Source organism: Hippoglossus hippoglossus, chromosome 19 (genome assembly GCF_009819705.1).
Source record: "Hippoglossus hippoglossus isolate fHipHip1 chromosome 19, fHipHip1.pri, whole genome shotgun sequence".
In the NCBI taxonomy this organism is placed as follows: Eukaryota; Metazoa; Chordata; class Actinopteri; order Pleuronectiformes; family Pleuronectidae; genus Hippoglossus; species Hippoglossus hippoglossus.
In genome coordinates, this window is record NC_047169.1 from 17,177,486 (window position 1) to 17,196,755 (window position 19,270).

At 41.2% G+C, this 19,270-nt stretch overlaps 1 protein-coding gene across 2 annotated transcripts in view; it reads right to left on the reverse strand.

The window, feature by feature from the left end:
• Positions 1–4,063: 4,063 nt before the first annotated feature.
• Positions 4,064–19,270, reverse strand: part of rab3gap1 (RAB3 GTPase activating protein subunit 1) — a 52,690-nt gene continuing 37,483 nt past the window's right edge. Inside the window, exons 19-25 of one of the 2 annotated variants that reach the window (XM_034571135.1) lie at positions 14,560–14,787; positions 14,328–14,424; positions 11,670–11,773; positions 10,525–10,640; positions 9,050–9,152; positions 8,561–8,584; positions 4,064–4,756 (exon numbers count right to left, since the gene is read on the reverse strand). In XM_034571135.1, coding sequence (XP_034427026.1) covers positions 4,523–4,756; positions 8,561–8,584; positions 9,050–9,152; positions 10,525–10,640; positions 11,670–11,773; positions 14,328–14,424; positions 14,560–14,787 — 906 coding nt within the window. In that variant the 3' untranslated portion in view covers positions 4,064–4,522. The remainder of the gene's footprint in view (positions 4,757–8,560; positions 8,585–9,049; positions 9,153–10,524; positions 10,641–11,669; positions 11,774–14,327; positions 14,425–14,559; positions 14,788–19,270) is intronic. The other variant, XM_034571136.1, reaches the window with a different exon arrangement.

Here is a 19,270-nt window from a genome sequence, read left to right on the forward strand (position 1 = left end):
GAGATACATTATCTAATGATATAGCTGCGCCAGACGATATTGTCCTTGCTTCCAATGAAACAGTCAGGAACTTGGGAGTGATCTTCGATCCTGATTTGTCCTTAAATTCTCACTTAAAACTAATTTCTAGGACCACTTGCGTAATATCTCAAAAATCAGACATGTCCTTTCTCAAAAGGATGCAGAAAAACTAGTCCACTCCTTTGTTCCATCCAGACTTGATTATTGTAATTCCTTATTATCAGGCTCCAGCAGTAAGTGGTTAAAGACTCTGCAGCTTGTCCAACATGCTGCAGCACGTGTCCTGACAAGAACCAAGAAAAGAGACCACATTTCTACAGTATTAGCTTCACTACACTGGCTTCTGGTTAAATCTAGAATAGAATTTAAAATTCTCCTCCTCACCTTTAAGGCCCTTAATAATATGGCACCATTATACCTTAAAGAGCTGATAGTACCTTATCAACCCACTAGAGCACTGCGCTCCCAGAATTCAGGCTTACTTGTCGTCCCTAAAGTCTCTAAAAGTAGAGTAGGAGCCAGAGCTTTCAGCTATCAAGCTCCTCTCCTGTGGAATCATCTCCCACTTTCAGTTCGGGAGGCAGACACCATCTGTACGTTTAAGAGTCGGCTTAAAACCTTCCTTTTTGATAAAGCTTATAGTTAGAGCTGGTCCAGGCTTGTCTTAGGCCTGCTCTTAGTTATGCTGCTATAGGTCTAGAAGGTCTGGGGACACATGAAATTACATCAAAGAAATTAATATCCCATCAATACATGTTACTGACTTGACTTCTTCCCCCGGAGTCCCTTTGCCTTATCATCCGCAGATCCAGGTCTGCGGCTGCGGCCACATCATGGATTATGATGGTGGGTCACGTATCAGAGATCGTGATCGTAATGGCGGATCCTGTATGGTAGATTCTGTATCATGCTGGGTGATCGTGATAAAAATGGCAGATCCTGTATCGTGTTGGCATCTGATAGTGGTGGTGGACCACGACTGAGGTGGCAGCTGATGGTGGATCCTGATGGCGGCAGTGGACAATGATTGTGGACTATGGTGGCATCCGATCTTGATGGTGGATCATGATCGTGGTGGCTGCTGACCATGAACTATGATTACAACAAGACTGCTTGATCAACAATAGGTCTACTCAGATACTCGACCATTACTGACAGTTTGATCTCTGAATGAACGATGTTGTATAACTTGTTGACTTGGCTTTAACAACAGCCAAACATGTATCCATGTCGAGCCAGAAGATAAATATACAAACGACTTCCAGGAAACACAATATGAGGATATGAGAAAACTCCCGATAAGGAAAAACATGCACGCACACATGTCAGCATTGGTAACGAGAGGTGTTTGTCTAGGGTTATAAACACGGATACAGATGCTGTAATAAACCAGATTCCCCTTGCACTGAGATGCTGCCTCTGGGTGTTCTTCACAAAGACATATTCTAGAACATGAGCAACATTGAAGGGGCACATCATCAAAATGCCCCCAATATTACAGACCTTCTGTATTCCATTCTTCACAGCCTTGTGCAGTCATCACTTGCAATATCAGTGGGAGACATGAAGCTTGTCTTTGTTTTTCAAAATTCTTTCATTAGGATCCAGCTGACTCACTGACAGAGTGAGGATGTCATGGAGGTGAGAGTCAGACAGTGAGTTTCTCAGCTTACACTTGTTTAGATTCATCACACTGAAAGTCTGCTCAGAGGGACAGCATTACCTGTGCGTGTTTGAGGATCTTTGCATTCCTGTCTGCTTTAACACATCTGTAGAAGTCCAGTAAGGAAGGCGCTCTAAACTTGTTTTGAAGTTGTGAATCAGACTGTAGTTCAATAAGTTCCATTTGGAGCTCCTCACTGACTGTGTCCACATCAACAGAAAAGGGATGCGCAAATAGCTCAACAGTGGCATTGTCTCTGAAGTCTTCAAAGCGCCTGTCAAACTCCTGCACAAGATTGCTGAGAACGTCCATGTATTTGGGTACATTCTCTTCTACCAAGCCTATCTCTCTAAGACTGGGGAAATGGGCCAAATTCCCTGAATGTTGAGAGAACTAAAAAAGAGACCAGTGTAAGAAACTAAGAATGCAATCTAAACATAAGCATACAAAAGCTGAGGAGAAAATGGCCAGGAGTACATTAAGCTATGGCATTATAATAAAAAATAGTTTAAATAAATAATTAAAAACTTGATTAATGGAAATACAAAAGGCCCCACGACTTGAGGCCTACTAAACACAATAATATTTATATATATATTAAAAATATTGTACTTTTTGTGATCATTTGAATGTTATAAGGAGGCATGTCAACTGCTGAGAGATGTCTGCTGAGCAGTAGTATTTTTGCTTGAAGGCTCTGACATGATCAAACAGCTGACTGATTATCTGGTCCTCCCCTTGGAGCTGGAGATTCAAAACGTTGAGCTGTCACATCCATTAAAAAAGCCAGGTCAGAAATCCATTTCTTATCCGTGGGCACTTGAATGTTACCTTCCTTTCTTGCTTGAAAAGTCCTGATCCTGTCCCGCAACTAAAACAATCGGCGGAGAACTTTCCCTCGGCTCAGCCATTTCACCTCCTGGTGTTACAGCACATCACCATATTGCGCATCCATCAGAGCCTTGAACTGGCGGGGAGATATCGCTTTGGAGCCCATATTGTTGACAATAGAGACAACGTCGGACATCACACTCTTAAGCCCGATTGATTTGGCACACAGCTGTTCCTGATGTAATACAATGGTATTTTTAAAACTTCCGCACACTCGCAGACTTTCTGCGATACCAGAGCAGTGAGGCCAGATTTCTTCCCTACCATTGCCGGGGCTCCATACTTGGCCCGCGGGCCCCAAATTGGGCAGCCCTGTTTTAGATGAATAGACTAATGAAGTCAGCTCGGACTGATCTACAGAAGAAATATAAATCTGGTGCTATATTGGGTAGCTCCATGAACATTAATTCCATGGGATAAATAGTTTTACTTTTAAGGCTTGAAATATTTTTCAGATAACACAATACTTTTACTCATGTATAACATATCTCTTGCACAGATGGTCTGTTCAACAAGCACTGTTATAAATGCTACAAAAAAAGCATGATTCTTCTAAACCTTCCCACCTGCTAAAAATGTCAGTGTTTGCTGATGCATCAGGCCAAGACAGAAGCACTGATTGAGACAGGAGTACAGCATTTATTTACATTTAACAACATGTACTGTGCACCCCTTGCCTACATACACAGATAACTTGTAACTTGCACAGAGCCATTTACCATTGGTTAACAAGGCAACAATTATTCAGTGAAATTAAGTGAAATCAAAGCAAACTTTTGAGTAATCACATTGGCTTTTGCTGCGGCAAGTAAATATTAATGATGTAATTGTATATATGAGCAGGATATTACTGATTTTGGATTGCACTCATACACTAACAACAAAAAATCATGAGAAAAAGGAATCAGCAACTTCTAAATCCTATAAAATAGTACAGAAATGCCATCAGCACATCAAGAGGGATCAACCCTTAATATGGATCTTAACACAAGGATAGAACCTGATATGAAGATGATTCATGTTATTTTAATACTTGGCATTATGTCAACAATGTCTTACAAATCTAATATAAAGGACATCAGAGGAAGAGATCCGTGTGGCTGACGTGTCAATACAGAACTTAATTTGAGAAATCTACAAAGAATAAGCTCTGAAGGTAAAACAAAGGATATTTTTGAAATTATTTTATGGCGGAACATTATTGAATTCTGTATTTATCTTTATTTCATTTACATATTACATTTTTGTTGTAAGACAATTAAATATAGTATAAAATTGGGATATTATTGCAGCCAGTAATTGATTACGCAGTTAGAATCCTTCCTGAATGTGTCTCCTTTGATCAGATCTCACTTCTCTGCACTATATGCAAATAAACATTTGTCATTTCCGTTTGGGATGACAACATGTTGTTTTTAAGCAGTCTAACTATATAGATGTGTCAGTTGTAAGATGGGTGTGTCATCGCACTAAGTGGCATTATGATGAAATAAAAAGTCACTAATTTGACCAAAAAATCATTATGTAGTGGTCAGTGTTAATATTTTAGTGGTGGCTACAAATAAATGGCCACTGAGAAGTGTAAAAATACTTCTGCTTCATGGTGAAACCGTCGTGGGCCAGAGGACATCAGCTGAGTAGGCTCTTTTCAACGTGGCTCAGGAACATTTCCGGTCACATTGCCTCCCTCTCTCTTACCACTGCCCTCCCATCCACAGACGCAAAGTGAAACTTCTTTTCTACCTTCTTTTAAACTCTCTCTGTATAAAAAATACTTGATAGTTGCAATTGTGTACTCATGAATCAACAGAGGATTAACTAAATTAATAATTTCAATATGCCACCTTTTGTCCTTCACTGATCTTTTATTTCTGGCTGCAAGGTGCAGATTATAATGACCAAATGGGACAAGGTTTGAGATGAAATACAGTGAAACAGTATTTAATCTTAGAAGAAGGAAGTGTCTGAAGAGAAGGCCCCTGCCAATCTGAACTCCTCCCTCACCAACACACAGAAGAGCCGCTGAGGCAGAGCTTTGGAGTACGGTGCCGGTCGAGGGACACATGTACGCAACAGAATCTCCCTGCCTGCCGGAGAAGGGAAGTCAGGCACTTTGTTGCTTACTCCATTTGGCTTCCTGACATTTCCCAAATCTTCGTCCAGTGGTGTCAGGAGAGTAGCCTGAGGATGAAGACAAAGTGAAGTTACAAACCAGCAACTAAAAGGTAAATTGGAAGGATATTGAAGAGGTCTTTATGTAGTCTGTATAACTGCTTTCCGACATGTACTGGACTTCGCAGATCAAGAGGAGGTGAATATGTGAACGCAAATGCCGACACCGGTGTCGAGGTGCTGTAAACATGATCACGTTATCAATGCAGCGGAGTTAATACGTCACTTCCTGCATCCGGCTGCTCCACCCCTCGCCTGAATAATGCAGAGGATTTGTTGCTGCTAACGTGTCTGTGCAGAGAACCCTCCGCTGTGTTGTGCATGTGTGAAAGGCAGAGTGTGTGTAAACTCCGTAGGCAAGTCTCCGGATTTTACCCTGAGGTCATGTCCGAAAACGGCTTATGTGTTTGAAACCAAAAACACACAAAGTTGTTCACATGTACATTTTCACAAGTTCCACGTGTTATTTAGAAAGATTATGTAAAAACAACTCAATCAATTTCCATGAAATTTTGTGGAGGGATGGGTCATGATCAAAGGAAGAACTCATTAAATGTTAGTGCAGATCTAGATCAGGGGGCAGATCCAGAAATGTTTCATCTTCTATTATATTGTGAGATGGGGGACTTTTCAACATTTTTGTTGATTTCTCAGAAAATAATTCACAAAACATGAAAAGAATGAGGCATGTTTAGACTGATATTTGAGTGTGTGCAACTTGGTGCAAATTCCTAATCAAGTGTGGATCAAGTGAATTTAAATGTAGTTTCATATGGTGCCTTGATGGAGGTATGCATTCTACTGAGTGCTGAACTAGCATTCAAAGTAGAATTCTTTGGCGGAGGTAACCAGGTGTAAGCTACTATGTGTATTGAGAAGGAGAAAAAAATCCAGGATGTGGACATGGAGATCGCATCTGAATGACTTAGTATTTGGATAAACCTGCCATAGGGAACTGGAAGCCCTGATATGCTGCTGCAGCATCCAATATCGGTGGAGAGAGCACATTGAATGGGCCTGAGAAGAGCGGCAAATTCCAAAATAACAAAAAATGGTCTGTATGGTCAATGGTCAAAGCACTTTTCTACTCTTGGGGACCACTCAAAGCACTTTACACTACAGCTTTTTGCCATTCACACATACATTCATAAGGACCATCTATGTGCAACACTTCCTCATCAACATACATCACTGTTGGCACAGCTGTCAGGGACAACTTGGGGTTCAATATCTTGCCCAAGGACACTTTGGGGTTGGGTAGACTAGGATTGAACCACCAACCTTCTGGTTAGAGGATGACAATTAAAGCTGCAAGCAGGATTGAAGGATCCTCGATGAGCACAAGAGAGCGCAATGCGGATGCTGAGCCGTTACCCAGACAAAACAGGATTTAGAACCTTTATGATCTTTCGGTTCTTCAAGAAAACTGTTCTGTTGCTGTTCAATGCTAACTTTTCACTACTGTATTAATGAAATTTCATAATGATGTTATTCAATCAATAAATCAATTAAATTGTGACCATTTATACAAAAAAACCTAAAATAATCGGTTGATCTAAATAGGCTGTAATTCATGTCTCTAATCATATTGGCTATATAAACATTAGGTCGAGACTACATACAGTATACAGAGATACCTAAAGAAAAATAATTTTTGAAATGTGCATGATGCCTTCTTTGTGACTTCATGAAAAAGTTACAGTATAGGTTCCTCAAAAAATACTGCAGTATTTTGGTTATAGGGATAGTTCACAAAAACTACCTCTAAGCCTCTAACTCTTCTTGTCAATGTTTCTATCAAAACTGAGAGAGAGAGAGAGAGAGAGAGAGAGAGAACTTTTAAAATAACTGCAGCCCTTGTGAGGTTTATGGTATGATCACTGTGTTTTAAAAGTAGTCCTGTGTACTCAAATAAATATCGATACTATACAGTATAAAGCCATGCATATACTGCTACTGCAAATATTTCAAAATATAAAAACTTTTTAAAACAAATAAATGAATTCAGTTAACATAAACGCAGGAGTGCTTTGATTTTGAAAATGGGTACAGGAAGTGATGCAAACATTTACGTTTGGGACATATTCGACAGATAATAAAGATAGATGGAATTTATATATATATATATAAACTGGTTCTTTAGATGACATGCTCTTTTTAGGTAAAAGGTAAAAGATGCTGAAATGCTCTCAGAGCTGTGTTCAATTGCAGGCTTGGTAATATGTCAACGTACAGTGTTTCCGCTGGTAACATTTCTGCGTAACGGCCCGCCACACCAAAATCTTGGCCACCATGGCAAAGACTGTTGTTGCATATGTGATCTAACATCTGTGAAGTGCGACTACAAGTTCCTTGATCTCCCAGGTGCACCTAACATTAAGCTAATGTGTCTCTGTGAATTTTTGTTGAGTCGTGTCCCCTCCCTCGGCGAGGTGGAGTTTAAACTCACACACACAGGCTCCGAGATGGGACTCGCCCCCAGTCACTGGCACACAGACGATTCACACACATTGTACTCCTCCTAGAGGATTAATCCGATCTACTTAAAATTTTGTTAGTGCAAAGAAACAACCTCAACTATGAAAAGTTGTACGCTTTCCTTCAACAGCATGGCCGTGGCGATATCGCCATGAAACAGGAAGTTCCATTAATTTGACTATACATTGTCCAATCTGCACAAGACTTAACATGTTTGATGACTTGGCGTGACCACATTTACATACCTAAATTCAGCATAGTCATAGCACCACCTACGAGCAACAGGATGCCTGCATCAACAGGATGTGACATTTAACCAAGCAATACCAAGCCATATCAACCTACCTCTAGCAACTACACCACAACGGCAGCACACCCAGACACATGCGGACTGCAAGTGCCCGACCATTGCTGCTTGCAGCTTTAATTTAAATTCTAATTAAAATGTCAGACTGAATATTCTTAACAATTAAAAGTTCATTGCTCTTTGAAAGAGGGTACTTGCATGATTACGCTCTAATATTGTCATTACGTCAGTGGTATAAAATAGTTTCAAAATTATGAAAGTAATATCATTTATCGCAACAATTTCTGAGTTTTATCATCTAACCAGTGACAGGCTTAACTTAATACTTAATAGTGCACCAAGTGAGAGGTTCCTTGCATAGATTACAGCTATAGTTCTCTGTGAATTTCTTTCATATCCGAGCCAAATTTGTATCGTATAATGAAATAACCTTTAACTGAATCAATGTTTATGTATGTATATGTACAGCAAAAGTCACATTTCATTTTTTCTCGACACCTAACCCCCGTCCCCAACAAAAAACTAATTGTCCCCATGCCTAACCTCTTGATCCACAGGAAACACCACTACATTTGTTCACCAACTTTGAAATTATATACTGTAATTTGCTAAATTATTATTGTCAAATATCAATTACTCAACTGATAACATAAGCAATTAACTAAAGCTGAAAAATAGAACTTAGACTGCAGAAATCACATTAGGCACCATACACAGACTATACCCAAAAAATTATCATATTTAAGTCTTGCAAAGTGAATTAGGTGTAAATTAAATGTTGAATCAACCCCAGAATCCCGCAAAATATAGAATTTATATATTTTCAATAGGAGGCATAAATTGTACAAGTAGTGCATTTCTTTTAATAATAAACATGGTGGTTATTAATGATGCACACAGACTCCTAGAAACCATAAATATATGCTTATTTGTGCATTTCATGCGTTTGTTAAAATGGCGCTGAGGATCTTTAGACATGTTTTATGTATACATGTTGTTGGAAAGAAAGTCTCATTGTTAATTGTTACCTCATCACTGGTGAAGTCAGTCAGCTTGACACAAGCAGCAGGAGGAGAAACAACATAAAAACATTGTCGAATGGAGGAAATGTACAAGAAAAAAAGTTTCAAGAGGGTTTGAGGAACTGCCTGAACCATTTTGTGGTGCACAAAAAATGCAATGCTAGGGAGTAGCACAATTTAATATTAGACATTTTAGCTTATATGTTCAATAAGCTGTGAGCTTTATTACAATATCAGAACATTATACTCACAAAGGACTTGTCTCCCCTCTGTTTGCAATATTCATGACAGTGTGTGTGTGTGTGTCTGTGCATACACTGTCCTTGTCAGGACTGGTTGTCCAATCCATTTGTAGCACTATCTAATTTTGCTTCCCTTCCCAAACCTAAATACCAGGAGTTTTCTCCTGGTAAGATACATTGCGCGACCATATAAGATAACCATCCCTTGTGAACAGTCTCAATGGACCATAAGAGAGAAAGTGAGACTGCTTACCCTCTGAGCGCTGACAAAGAGTCTGTGGATGATGCTGCCAGCTGGCCCCTGGCCAGCTCCACTGACTACAACCTCTGGTTCTTCCAAGAGGGAGCTCACAAACCTGGAGAAATCAAATACCAACAGTAATACATACAAACCTAATAACAACTGATACAATATATAGTTATCAGAACTAAACGTTTTACCTCTAGATTCAGAAAAAAACAGAAGTCATTGTAATTGGCCCTAAACACCTCAGAGAAACATTGTGTGACCCGATCACACACTAATGCCATCAGTCACATTTGATGGCATTAGCATGGCCCCCAGCTCTACTGTGAGGAACCATTGAGTTATGTTTGACAAGGACACGTCAATTAACTCACACAAAAAACAAGTCTCAAGGACAGCCTTCTTCCACCTGCACAATATCATGAAAATTAACACATCCTGTCTCGAAAAGGTTGCTGAGAAATTAGTCCATGCCTTTGTTACCTCTAGACTGAACTATTGTAATTTAGGGATTTCACGATATGAAATTTTGGTGCCACGATTATTGTCAGAGGAAATATCACGGTTTCATGGTTTCACGGTTTTCACGATTATCGATACTATAAAAGGAAAAAGACACACAACAAGCAATATATAGCTAATACATAGCTCATAATATAGCTAATGAACTTAAATGTGTATCATTATCATCAATTACATCCATACTGAATGTTTGGCTATTTAAAAGTAATTTATGTAAGCTATTTTATTTAGTTGCCTCATTATGGAAGGCTGGTCATTGAATTTGTTTTTCCTGTCATCATAAGCAGTGTATCTGTTTGGGACTTTTATTGTGAAGGGTCAGCAATGGAAGTTATTCTGTTCTGGGAGCGAAGTGTTGAATAGTTGTGGAAAGTAAACAAGCATATTGTCCTGGTTCAAGCACACATTCTTCGTGTCCTTATTATACTATTACCTCTCAGTATAGGTGAATTACACTCTCGGCTACATTTATAATGGTTAATAGGAAGAGAGAGAGTGTGTGTGTGCGTCCGCATGTCAGCCTCTCCTTCGGAGCTGGTCAGAAACCTGCCCCCCCTCTCTTCCCTATTTTTCTCTGCTCACCGCAGGCGGTCGAGGCACACTGAGTCTGGTTCTGCTAGAGGTTTCTTCCAGTTAATGAGGGAGTTCTTTCTCTCCACAGTCACCAGAGTGCTTTCTCATTGAGGGAACTAGATTTCTCTATAATCTTTAAGGTCAAAAGTACCTTGAGATAATGTATGTTATGATTTGACGCTATACAAATTAAATTAAATTGAATTTGCAGCTATAGGTACAAATCAGGGGGAGCACTTAAGTCATTTGCCATTTCAAATGCCGAGTTGCTGACTGGGGTATTAGTTTAGTACAATTCTTCCAGGAAGAGTAGAGTGTTCCTGCTCAAATATAAAACCAAAATTCCTAACTGAAATGCAGCTAAAATAAAGCAATGTCTCACTTACTTTTCTAATTCAGCTGTGTCCTCTTCACTTTCACCCTCATTGACGGCAAACTTGGCCTTGAGTGAGCGAGCTTGTGTGATGACTGTTTCCATGGTCATCAACTGGTTGATGAAATCCTGCAGACAGAGAAAGGTCACACAAACACGTTGTCAGAACAGGAACTCAACTAAAAAGGCTTTGACTCCACCATATTTACTCCAAAAATTCACTACCTCCTCCCAAAGAATAGCACGGTTACATTGTCCAGTACAGTAGCCTTAGGTTTATACTTTGCTTCTATAGTTCTTTCTGAGCTGACTTCACTAGTCTCCTAATCTATACCATCCACGTCTATTAGATCATATTCATCCATACATTTTTCTTTTAATTAAAATTTCTATATTAAATCAGATTTAAAAATGACTATTAACCGGCTATAATAATAGCTCATTATTAAAATGAATAGTCGATACCTCAAGTTAGACTCTTATCTTGGCACATAGTGTATGCAAAATCGTAAATGGTCTCAATCTACATAACACTTTTCTAGTCTTGATGGCCAGTCAAAGCATTTTACAGTTTTGCCATCCACCTATTCATTCATACAGTGCATCTATTTGTCGCACTTTCTCAATGGCACAGCCAGCAGGGGAAATTTGAGGCCCAGTGTTTTGCCCAAGAACCCCTTGGCACACGGAATGGAAGGGCAGGGAATCAAACTGCCAACCATCTGTTAAGTGAGCCACCTGCACTATCTCCAGAGCCACAGCCACCCAACTACAGGTAGGCACTGTGTCTGTTGGCTGGCGTGGTCAGTCAATAAACACCATATTGTAGAAAGCCTGATCTATAATGACTCTTCGCAGAGCGCAGTGGAATCTCAGTACAATGATGCCCATGCTCAAGAACACTTATTTGGGAAGTCTCAAATGCCAATGGAGGTGTTTAGATGATCCAGGTGGTAAACTTTTATACCATTATATATTATTATCAGTGCTGTTTTGGACAATATTGGACTAAGGATTGGCCTTTCTCTGCCTTATGGCCTGCCCCCCCCCCACGATGAGGACCCTAACCAACTATCGACAAGAAGGCCATCAGCTGGGAGCAAAGATCCATGAGAAGGTAGTTTATGGCATTAAAGTCCACCCTGATGTGTCACTGACCTCTAACTTCTTGTTGTCATGGATGTGGGGCTGCAGCAGCTTGCTGGCTTGAGATATAGCTTGCTGAATGCTTTTTTTGACCGATGGAATGTCTTCTACTAACTCTGTTAGAGAGAAAATAAAGAGGAGACAGGGGATAAGAGTAATAGTAAGAAAGTAATCCATTAAAGCTGGGAAAATATAAAATGAGAACTTTCTTTCAGCTGAAAATTGTATTAAGTTAAACTCTAAATTGAACTGTAACATGTAAATACACAGGAGATGACATTCATCTCATCCTCTTTGGAGAGAAATAAACAGTACTATCTGCTGTATTAATCACCACATTAGAAAACAAAATAAGGCACATATGAAATAACATACAGAAACACACAGATACACTGCCAGTGGTTTTATTTATTTATTTATTTATTTATTTATTTATATATATATATATATATATATATTATGGCGCTCGTTAACGCGAACGCCATGACATACTATGCTGTTGACTCTGCTGAAATTGCCTCATAATTTGGACTTCAATTGTCCTATCGTTATTAAACTTTCCCAGTATTCCATTAAAAAACGTTCAAATGAAATACATCATTTTACATTACATTTAATTTAGCTGATACTTTTTTCCAAAGCGACTCACAATAAGTGCAATAAACTATGAGGGTACAAACCCAGAACAGCAGAAATCATGTAAGTACATTAACTTAACACCAGAAAGAATAAACTGGTCCTCAGTCACATACTCATCCTATATAGTACATTTTAAAAAACGTATTACCGCTACTTTAAAAGTGAAAAGGTCATATGTGAAGTTTTAATCTGAAAAGATCACACTAAGCACCAGTGTTGTGCATGAACGCGTTCATATTTTTCGTGAACGATGAACTGAACGAATCAGTTTTCATATGACTCCAGCGAGAGTGAACGCCACTTACGTTCACGTTAATTTTTTAAATCATCATCGCATCATGCCAGAAACGAGAGAAAATGTGCGTGTGTGCTCCAAGACAGCACGCACGCACGCACGCACGCACGCTGCAGTGAACGTGACAGTGCCATCAGGCGCACAGAGCGCACTGGAGATCACTTACAAAAAATTAAGAAAAACTATTCACTTTAGACAATAATATTCCAGAGTGGAGGCTAGGATCCAATGATGTGAGGTTATCGGTCCGATTGCTCTAAATAAATAAATACTGCCGTGACAATGGTGCATAATGCTGTGTGATGGATGCACGCGAATGGAAGGATGAGGAGGAAGCGAGGGTTCAGCGATCACAAAGACTTTTTGTCCCATGATGATGACTGATCAGCTGATATCGTTTCTATAGATCTGTGATGTGTGATCTTTGTGCTAAACTGAGTCCAGTATCACACAGAAAGACCGACGGAACCGAACCATTCCAGTACAAACACAAGCCAGTACAAACACAAGTTAAATTCTATAGATTGGGGACATCACAGTTGTCTCTGAATTTAATAATCCTTCAGTTTTGAATGATTAAAACACGAACATGAGATTCAACAAGTTCCCCCACATTCTGACAGTGTGGTTTTTTTTTTTGCCTCCACCTTTGAATGGTCTTTTTTTATTTGAGGCTCTGTTCTCTCTTGGCGTCCACGTCGACAACGGACTGAAGTGGAAAACCATCACCGACGTTGTGTACAAGAAAGGGATGAGCAGACTCTATTTCCTGAGGAAGCTGAGATCATTCAACATGTGCAGCAAGATGTTGGAAATCTTCTATCAGTCTGTTTTGCTGTGGTCTGCTGGGGGAGCAGCATTGGAGCCGGTGACACCAACAGACTTAGAAACTGATTAAGAAGGCTGGCTCCGTCATTGGCTGCAAACCGGACTCTTTTGAAGTGGTGGTGGAGAGGAGGGCTTTGAACAAACTTATTCATCGTGGACAATCACGAGCACCCTCTCCACCACCTAGTGGACAGACAGCGGAGAACTTTCTCCAACAGACTGGTTCAGTTCCTCTGCCGTAAGGAAAGATACAGGAAGTCTTTCCTGCCCACAGCAATAAGACTGTATAACTCTCACCAATTATAGTTTCTATCCACACAAAAACTCTCGGATTAGTTCCTGCAATAACTGTGAATTTATATTATTTAATTTTTCCCACATATTATATACATATTCATTTTATACTGCACATCGTATAGTCATATTTATTTATTTTAGTCATGTTTCAAATACTGCAATTTTTACGCTTAGCCTTTTTCATTGCTCTTTGGGAAATTGCCCTTGAAATGCTGCTGTAACACAATAATTTCCCAAATTGGGATCAATAAAGTACATCTATCTATCTATCTATCTATCTATCTATACAGTGACCAATATTGGTTGAAAGTTGGGTCCAGGGGCAGGTTTTGTGTGAAGATGAAGGACCCTTGGAGACTGAGTTTTGGAACCTCTCCTTTGTCTTCAGAACAAAGAAGACATGTGGTCGCAGGCTTTGGCTACACATGTAGGCCCAACTATTCTATCATGTCCAGAGTTCAATTTATTCATATACATATGGACTTTACACCTCTTGTCAAATTGTTTTCTTAATGTATTTATAGATTGATAATATTGGGGTAGCTTGCTAATACTAGCAGTGCATTCTTTTATGTTTGATTTAAATTTTCAACCAAACAAATGTGACTTACCCTCTTCCTTCAACTTCAGAATAGCAGCATGGAGTATGCAGGGCAGGAGATGGTCTGTTAGGTCAGCAGGTTTCTGTAGAGCCAAATAATGCAGAACCTACAGAGGCAAAATCAAAATCCAGGCTTAGTTTCCCCCATTTATCTGCATTTTAGATTTTTTACAGAGGTAAATCCACTCAGGGAAACCTTTCCTGAATATACTGAAAATCGTTCTAGTTCTACACAAAATTACCTTCTCGGCTTCCTTAGTGTCATCAAAAAGCCTTCTCTGGCGGCGTGCAGGTATAATCCTGGCTGTCTCCCAAGTCTCTGCCCACATGTTGTCTGGGATCTTCATCCTGGCACTAAGATTCCCTTTCACCACTGTGTTACCCTCCTCATCGATTACCTCCTCCTCTATGTAATCCCTTGGTGAATACCAGCGCACAAAGTCCTCCAGAACACAGCCTGGATTGGCTGCCTGCGGAGACACAGGGACATTTTTTATTTCAGTATATATTCTAGTATTTAAAGTGAATAATACTGAGGCTGGGTGAGGGCTGATACTCAAGCTTGACCTATATAGATTATTGGGGGTTGATACAGGAAATTATATTAGTCAGTTAAATATTCCTGATACTGATAAATTGGCCGCCATATATATATATTTTAGGTAAATTATCTGAAATAGCTTACATGGTGAGAAATTCCAAGTGTCAACAAAGTCACTCACTAATTAGCCAGCCAGCATCTTGTGCAAGGCGCATGACAACTGCGCTATTTTGTAGCACAAAGGAGTTGTGGGCTCACCTGGACATTATGAAATTTAGCATGTACATGAATGAATGTAGGATTATATTGTAATTCAAAGTGCAGAGTTAAACAGAATAATCTCAACATGTCGTCTTTTCTATATTTATTTATAATGTAATAATTTATAATTGCTCCAAACTAATAAAATATTTTAACCATCAATGTAACATTTTATCTGAAGAGTAGTTTTTCTCCTACAATCACTCGTAAGCACAACTTAATAACAAATCAGTTAGTACCAACAGCCAATTTTCAGAAAAGCATGAGCTAATAAATTGTTTCTAACTTAACACTAGATAATACTAGTTAGAGCACAACCGATTTATCAGTTGGCCAAAATTATTTGGTCGCTATGAGCTTTTCACAGACATATCTGCGATTATGACTGTCAATATGCGGTGATGGAAACTATATGATTTTACAGAATAAACAATGCAGAACACGTGCATTTATTTCAAGCCTTCTTTTTATGAATGAACACTTCTGACAAATTGTAGCCTTATACGGTATTATTGGGGCGTTAATTATGGTAATTTGCTAAATTCATAGACACTCGCGCATATATGCACAGGTCATTTACACTTAGAATTGTTTAACAAATCTGACGTGGCATGTTTGTAAGTAAAAATATAGAAGAAATTTACGTAAAGAATACAAATATGTTCTCACACGAGGCACAATGTTCATACATAGTCTGCCTGTTAACACATTAACACACACACGGGAGAAAACAATACCCAGCTTTGCAAGTTGAACTTACTATTTAAGGGTCTTTTGTCTTTATACACTGCACAAAAATATTAAGGGAACATTTAAATCACACATCAAGACTGGATGAACGAATTATTCAAGTTGGAAATATTAACTGATGTACGTTGTATAATTTGTTAAGAACAACATGACGTAACAACGGTCAATGGAAACCAAAATCATCAACCAATTGAGGGCTGGATTCAAACCCAAACCGAAAATCTAAGTAAAAAATGTAATCACAGGCTGATCCAACTTGCATGAATTTCATCATGGCAATTCATAATGTGACTCAGAAGTGTTTATGGCCTCCACGTGCCTGTATGCGATCCCGACAATGTCTGGGCATGCTCCTGATGAGTCGGCGGATGGTGTCCGGGGATCCCAAACCTGAACAAGGGCATCAGTGAGATCCTGGTCTGTGCTGTACTTGGCAGCAATACATAACTTCCCATAGGTGCTCAATTGGATTTAGGTCAGGGGAACGTGAGGGCCAGTCAATGGTCAATGCCTTCGTTAGAAAGACGGCGCCTCCCTAGTGGCCGCCTGTTGCAGCAGCTCTCGCTCACTCTGAGCATTTGTTTTTCTCTAACTGCTTCCTTTTTCGTTCTTTTTTACTCTCTTTAGTTTATATTTGTTCTACTGATATTTGTGCACTATGGACACCAAGTGCATCACGCTTGCAGAGTTCTTTCTCCTGTACACTTTCAACTGTGTCCGGATATCCTGTGTGGAGCCATGGCCCTATTGTTTACAGTAGGGATCAGCTGTTAGTGGTCAGTAACACAGCGTTGCTGCCCGAGGAGAGACCAGATGTCCCCCGCGAGCTAAGGACAAGGGGGAATCGTGCCGGAGTCCAACTTCGTGCCAGTAAGAGACCCTATAGACCCGTGCTGATGTCCATTGTCATGGGGAATGTTCTACCCAATCAGATGGACGAGTCAGCGGCGTTGACCCAGCATGAGAGGGATTATCAGCGGTGTAGCATCATGCTGTTTACGGAGACATGGCTAGACAAATTCCTGCTGATACGGGCGGACAGGACAGTGGAGAGCGGTAAGAGGAAAGGAGGAGGGCTGGCAGTGTTTGTAAATGACAGATCGTGTAACTCTGGGCACATCACTATTAAAGAACAGCCCTGCTGTCAGGACATTGAGGTTTTAGGTTCTCCATCCTCCACTCTGCCATCCTTCACCCAGTACATCACATGCCACACCAGAGACAATAAAACACTGGACCTTTTCCATGCCAACACCAAGGAGGCATCTGATCACAACCTGGTTCATCTCCTGCCTGTGTACAAACCTTTGGTGCACAGGCAACCAGCTGTGACCCGCACAGTGAAGAGGTGGTCTGACGAGACAGATGAGGCTCTGAGGGACCCCTTCAAGTCAACTGTCTGCGAGGGTCATGGGGAGGACATCGACAGCCTAACTACCTGCATCACGGATTACATAGACTTCTGTGTGAAGAACACTGTACCCACCGATACTGTACAGTGCTTCTTTAACAACAAGCCATTGATTAATCCGGATATAAAGGCCCTCCTCAAGGAGAAAAAGAGGGCTATAGGTCAGGAGACAAGGAGGAGCTGAGAGCTGTTCAGAAGGAGCTGGGGAGGAGGATCAGGGAGGGGAAGAACAGCTACAGGAGGAAGATGGAGGACCAGCTGCAGCAGAACAACATCAGCAGGGTCTGGAGAGGCCTGAAAACCATCTCTGGCCACAAGAAAGATGAGTCCCAAACTGCAGGGGACCAGAAGTGGGCAATTAACCTGAACATGTTCTTCAACAGGTTTGATCAGGCACCTGCCCACCCACTACCCTGCCAGCCCAACTGCAACCCCCTCGTCTGTTCCCCAAGTACACTACCCCACCTCCTTTTCCAAAGCACTCAGGTCTCAGTCACCCATCACCACCAGCCCAGTCCCCACTCCACCCGGCTCACCCCCCCACTGCTCCAACCTGTCCCTCACAACAAACCAGGTGAGAAAAGAGCTCAGTAAGATCAAGGCGAGAGAGGCGGCAGGACCTGACAGCATCGGCTCAAGGCTTCTCAAATCATGTGCTGACCAGCTGTGTGGGATTAAGGAGGTCTTCAAACATGAGCTTGGCGCTGGGGAGAGTAGCACAGCTATGGAAGACCTCCTGCGTGGTACCTGTGCCAAAGATTTTGCACCCAAAATACCTCAGCAGCTACAGGTCCTTGAGGAGGGCCTTTATATCCGGATTAATCCATGGCTTGTTATTAGGGAAGCACTGTACAATATCAGTGGGTGCAGTGTTCTCCACACAGAAGTCGATGTAAACCGTGATGCAGGTAGTGAGGCTGTCGATGTCCTCCCCATGACCCTCGCAGAGTTCTTCCCACACAGTTGACTCGTTGTCCCTCAGAGCCTCATCTGTCTCGCACTAATGAAGACCCTGGAGCGCCTCGTCCTTAAACATCTCCGCCCCTGGTGAGACCATCGACGGACCCGCTGCAGTTCGCCTATCAGCCTGGCATCGGGGTGGATGATCTACCGGACCTCCACCTCATATTGGACTACCAGACCAACAGACCCCAGTATGTGAGGACCCAGGAATGAGTGTCCTACACGGCTTTCGGCAGTACGGGGGCCCCACAGGGAACAGTCCTGGCTCCGTTCCTCTTCACCCTCTACACTGCAGACTTCACCTACCACTCACCCTCCTGTCACCTGCAGAAGTTCTCTGATGACTCTGCGATTGTCTGCCTCATCATTGCATAACATGTCATTTAGCTGACGGTTTTATCCAAAGCGACTTACAATTACTATTATGAGGGGCCTATTTTGGGGTTCAGCATCTTGCCCAAGGAGACTTCAGCATGGGCTGGGATCTGACATGAACATCCAGGGAATGGACATTAGTGACCTTGTATAAGTACCTGGGTGTTCACCTGAACAATAAACTGGACTGGACCGATCATGCCAGTGCACTATTTAAGAAGGGCCAGAGCAGACTGTATCTGCTCAGAAGACTGTGGTCTTTTGGAGTGCAGGGGTGCTCCTGAAGACTTGATGACTCTGTGGTAGCATCTGTCGTTTTCTTTGGAGTAGTTTGCTGGGGCAGCAACATTTCAACTGCTGGCAGGAAGAGACTGGACAGACTGATTAGGTTGGGCCAGTTCGGTCCTGGGATACCTGCTTGACCCAGTGGAGGTGGTGGGACAGAGGAGGATGATGGCAAAGCAGTCTTCTATGATGGACAACCAGTCCCACCCCCTACAGGACACCATCACAGCACTGGGCAGCTCATTTAGCAACAGACTGATTCACCCTAAGTGTCTCAAGGAGAGGTATTGCAGGTCATTCCCGCAATAGAGAGCAATTGTCTGTGGCGACCACATGCAAAATCATACTCTTTTTTGGGGTTGTCCTG